This window comes from Pocillopora verrucosa, chromosome 6 (assembly GCF_036669915.1).
Source record: "Pocillopora verrucosa isolate sample1 chromosome 6, ASM3666991v2, whole genome shotgun sequence".
Classification (NCBI taxonomy): Eukaryota; Metazoa; Cnidaria; class Anthozoa; order Scleractinia; family Pocilloporidae; genus Pocillopora; species Pocillopora verrucosa.
The window spans coordinates 8,541,636-8,544,351 of record NC_089317.1 but is presented as its reverse complement, the minus strand read 5'-3'; the positions used below and the strand labels follow the sequence as shown (position 1 = coordinate 8,544,351).

Below are 2,716 nucleotides of genomic sequence, written 5' to 3'. Positions count from 1 at the left end.
ATTGGCCGAAAAAGAAAAACCAAAACGTCAGCTCACAAATAGACCCTGCTCTGGTAATCGTCAAAAACCATTCTTTGTATTGAGTTTCCATTTCCTAATTATTCAAACAAATCGCTAAGAGACGGGAAAATGCAGGGTGGGACTCATTTCCTCACAGCAAAGAGGCTAAGTTGTTAAACACGATTCAAAATGGCGCTGTCAATCGTCAAATTCTTTACCACCCATGAAAACAGTTCAAAACTCACCAGCATAAGAATACCTATTTTAAATCTAATTTCAAACGATTACCATAACTTTTCACAAAACATGTAAAAGACAAAAAATAGCGAACCTATACCTATTAATAAAGTGCTTTTGAGTTGTGGTGCAATACGTCAGTAAATTCTGTATCACTTAAAGAAAATAATAATATACCAAACAAAAAAAGTAATGTTAAAAAAATGCTCTATCACTGGTAAATAAATTGGACGTGCTTTCGAGGTGCTACGCCGGTCCTATTTTTGCAATGTGATTGATTTAATGAGCTAAACTTAATCCAATACCCGCGGAGTGTTCAGTCCAACTTATCTATGACTTTGTGCTGTTTTCTTAGGCAAAAAAAAAACCTTTCTCAGTGGAGTGTCCATCACCTGCTAGCAGTTAAACACGGCTTGTAAGAAATGTCTCTTCCCCAAAGGTCACGTTCGTATTGGGAATCATTCTCGGTTCTAGTCCTTCTCCTTCGAGCGTCGTTAACCTTCTACTGTTGACGCTCGATCTGGATCTCAGTCGGCTCGTAAGAGTAAGAGACCCTGTTTGACTTTTTTGAGAAGTAGAAGTGACCTTTTCCTTGTTTTGCAACAGATTCTGAAAGGCGGACCAGAAGTCGCGTTTGAAAAACGTGTAGAGAAGAGGGTTGGCCAAAGATGTGATATATCGAATGACCATAACAGCTTCAATGACGCTAAGCAAATCTTTTAGTCCTATTTGGAATAAAAGCATGACGATAAAATAAGAGAACCAACAGCAGGCAAATATGATCGCCATGGTTGCGAAAACCAAGATACACTTCCTGTCACTTTTTTTTTTCTTCTGCTCCCGCGAGTTTTTATTCTTAATCAACGATGGTCGTTGCCTTTTAGTAATTGCACTGAACATGGCTATGTATGCATAAATCATAAATATGTACGGGAAAAGGAACACTGCAACAAGACAAACTGCAGTATGAATAACTTCCCAACGTGCAGATACCTCAGCATTAGGCAAAACGACAGGAATGACAGCAAAAACAGTAGAAGTGATGCAAATGCCGAACACAATTTTCAAAACCAAGCTCTTGGTCACCAAGTGGTGTTTCAGTGGACTGACAGTTGCCATGTACTTGAGCCCAGTAATAAAGAGTATGTGATAAGCACCTGAAATAACTAGTAATGTATGCGAGGCGTAAACCCCATAATTCATTTGTGGCGGCGAAATGCCAAAATTATGAACAATGAAGTATGGAATAGCGATAGCGCCAATACTGAAGTCACAAATTGCCAAACTGAGAAGCACGTAGTTAGAAGAGGTGCGAAGTCGACGACATCGGTAAAACAAGACAAACACGAGTCCATTAGCCAGAACTATTACTATGGCAATTGGAAGAAATTTACTCAGGGTCTTGAGTCCATCGTCGGAGTGTTGTTTAGGAAACTTTGAGGTTGCATTGCTGTCATTCATAATTTATTACGATGAACAACATGGGATGACGAAAACACTGAAAGAGAGCAAAAGTGTAAAAATGAAACAATGCTAGAGAAAGGTATACTATTACGCATCATGTGAGTAACGAGAGACTCAGATTATTTGGAATACAAAAACTGAGATTGAAAGAAAATTTCAACAAATGTCAGTGGGAATTTCGTAAGTGAGATCAATTAAAGATTTCAAATTGATTTGGTAAATTGAAATACTGATATTGAGGTCAAAAAGCTTATGCTTTTACGGTTTTCAGGAGGTGGAGAAACCTGATATATTTGCCATGTTTGAAGACTTCTTTACAAAGGCCAGTTAAAGGTGATTGATATCTTTTGCACGATAACACCCACAATCGATAGTTTTCTTCGTTATATTTTTCATAAGACAGCAATCTATCATACTCGTATACATTATATCTCTCTTAAACTTGCTTTGCTAGAAAAACGAAATGTTTACAAAATACGCAATAGTTGATTGTCAGGGGTTTTTTAAGGGTTTGTTCATTGTTTTTAGTTACGAATTATCTCCGTCACATCTTTAATTGTTAAATATGAAAAACATAATTGCTAAGTTATGAATTATCTCCGTCATATCTGTAATTGTTAAATATGAAAAACAAACATATACATGCGTATTCAAAACAAACATATACATGCGTATTCAAAACAAACATATACATGCGTATTCAAAACAAACATATCCATGCGTATTCAAAACAAACAGTTGCGATAAAAGTTTTTTCTTGTTCTCGATTTTTCTTCTTTATTTCTTGTTTCTTTGTTTTGTTAGAATCGTTTTGTCTTTCCAGCAGTAAAATTAATATTCCGCTGAGCAAATGGCAGAGTCCTAAGCGCAGAACAGCCAAAGAATTCATAATGTAAATCGGAGGCTCAAAGCTTGTCATATAAAAATAAGAACCGTCGCTGATTCTGACCAGCCACAGCTCCAACACTGTATTTTCTTCCAATTAAGAACAAACTCTGCCGAATAAAAGCATATC

The 2,716-nt window shown here is 36.7% G+C and overlaps 1 protein-coding gene across 1 annotated transcript; it reads right to left on the bottom strand.

Moving 5' to 3' along the window:
• Positions 1 to 639: 639 nt before the first annotated feature.
• Positions 640 to 1,698, bottom strand: LOC136281843 (octopamine receptor beta-2R-like). The gene has a single exon (XM_066168879.1). The coding sequence runs from the start codon at positions 1,696 to 1,698 to the stop codon at positions 640 to 642; it is 1,059 nt and encodes a 352-aa protein (XP_066024976.1).
• Between the last annotated feature and the right edge of the window lie 1,018 nt (positions 1,699 to 2,716).